Below are 1154 nucleotides of genomic sequence, written 5' to 3' on the forward strand. Positions count from 1 at the left end.
GGAGGGCGGCCGGTACCAACCCTCCACCTGCGAGCCCCGGTCCCGCACCGCCGTCATCATCCCCCACCGCAACCGCGAGACCCACCTGGGCCACCTCCTCTACTACCTGCACCCCTTCCTGCAGCGCCAGCAGCTCCAGTATGGCATCTACGTCGTGCACCAGGTGAGCCCGGCAGGCACCGAGGGCTTTGCCGGGCACTGGGCTCGTGCCAGGGGCTGCCGCTGCCAACCGGCTTTCCCTGCAGGCGGGCAACTCCACCTTCAACCGGGCCAAGCTGCTGAACGTGGGGGTGAAGGAGGCACTGAAGGACGAGGAGTGGGACTGCCTCTTCCTCCACGACGTCGACCTCATCCCCGAGAACGACCACAACCTCTACACCTGCGAGCTTTGCCGGGCACTGGGCTCGTGCCAGGGGCTGCCGCTGCCAACCGGCTTTCCCTGCAGGCGGGCAACTCCACCTTCAACCGGGCCAAGCTGCTGAACGTGGGGGTGAAGGAGGCACTGAAGGACGAGGAGTGGGACTGCCTCTTCCTCCACGACGTCGACCTCATCCCCGAGAACGACCACAACCTCTACACCTGCGACCCCTGGAACCCCAAACACGTCTCCATCGCCATGAATAAATTCGGATACAGGTGGGTGACTGCGGCTGTGGGTGGGCCGGGAGCGAGGGGACTGGCCCTGGCCTGGGCTCAGTGTCTGCCCCCTCCTCTTGCAGCCTGCCGTACCCCCAGTACTTCGGGGGGGTCTCGGCTCTCACCCCCGACCAGTACATGAAGATCAATGGTTTCCCCAACGAGTACTGGGGCTGGGGTGGCGAGGACGATGACATCGCCACCAGGTAGGACGCTGCGGGGACCTGCCGGTCTCACCATCACCCGCGTTCGTGTCCCGCCGGGCGGTGCCGGCCGCTTGCGGGGCCCTGGGATGGCATCACCACGCAGGACGAGCGCGTGGGGGCTGTTGCTGCCGCACAGGGGGGACACACAGATGGCGTCCCCGCGCCCTGGCACCCTTGGGTGACGCGGGGGCTCGTCTGCAGGGTGCGCCTGGCAGGCATGAAGATTGCCCGCCCGCCCATCTCCATCGGCCACTACAAGATGGTGAAGCACAAGAGCGACAAAGGCAACGAGGAGAACCCCCACAGGTCGGG

At 66.6% G+C, this 1154-nt stretch overlaps 1 protein-coding gene across 1 annotated transcript in view; it reads left to right on the plus strand.

Annotated features, from left to right (window-relative positions):
• Window positions 1-1154, plus strand: part of ADAMTS4 (ADAM metallopeptidase with thrombospondin type 1 motif 4) — a 10003-nt gene that overhangs the window by 7636 nt on the left and 1213 nt on the right. Inside the window, exons 10-13 of the mRNA XM_009281256.1 lie at window positions 5-163; window positions 446-636; window positions 720-842; window positions 1044-1148. Of these exons, the coding sequence (XP_009279531.1) occupies window positions 5-163; window positions 446-636; window positions 720-842; window positions 1044-1148 (578 nt within the window). The remainder of the gene's footprint in view (window positions 1-4; window positions 164-445; window positions 637-719; window positions 843-1043; window positions 1149-1154) is intronic.

The sequence above is a fragment of the Aptenodytes forsteri genome, unplaced genomic scaffold (assembly GCF_000699145.1).
Source record: "Aptenodytes forsteri isolate BGI_AS27 unplaced genomic scaffold, ASM69914v1 Scaffold276, whole genome shotgun sequence".
In the NCBI taxonomy this organism is placed as follows: Eukaryota; Metazoa; Chordata; class Aves; order Sphenisciformes; family Spheniscidae; genus Aptenodytes; species Aptenodytes forsteri.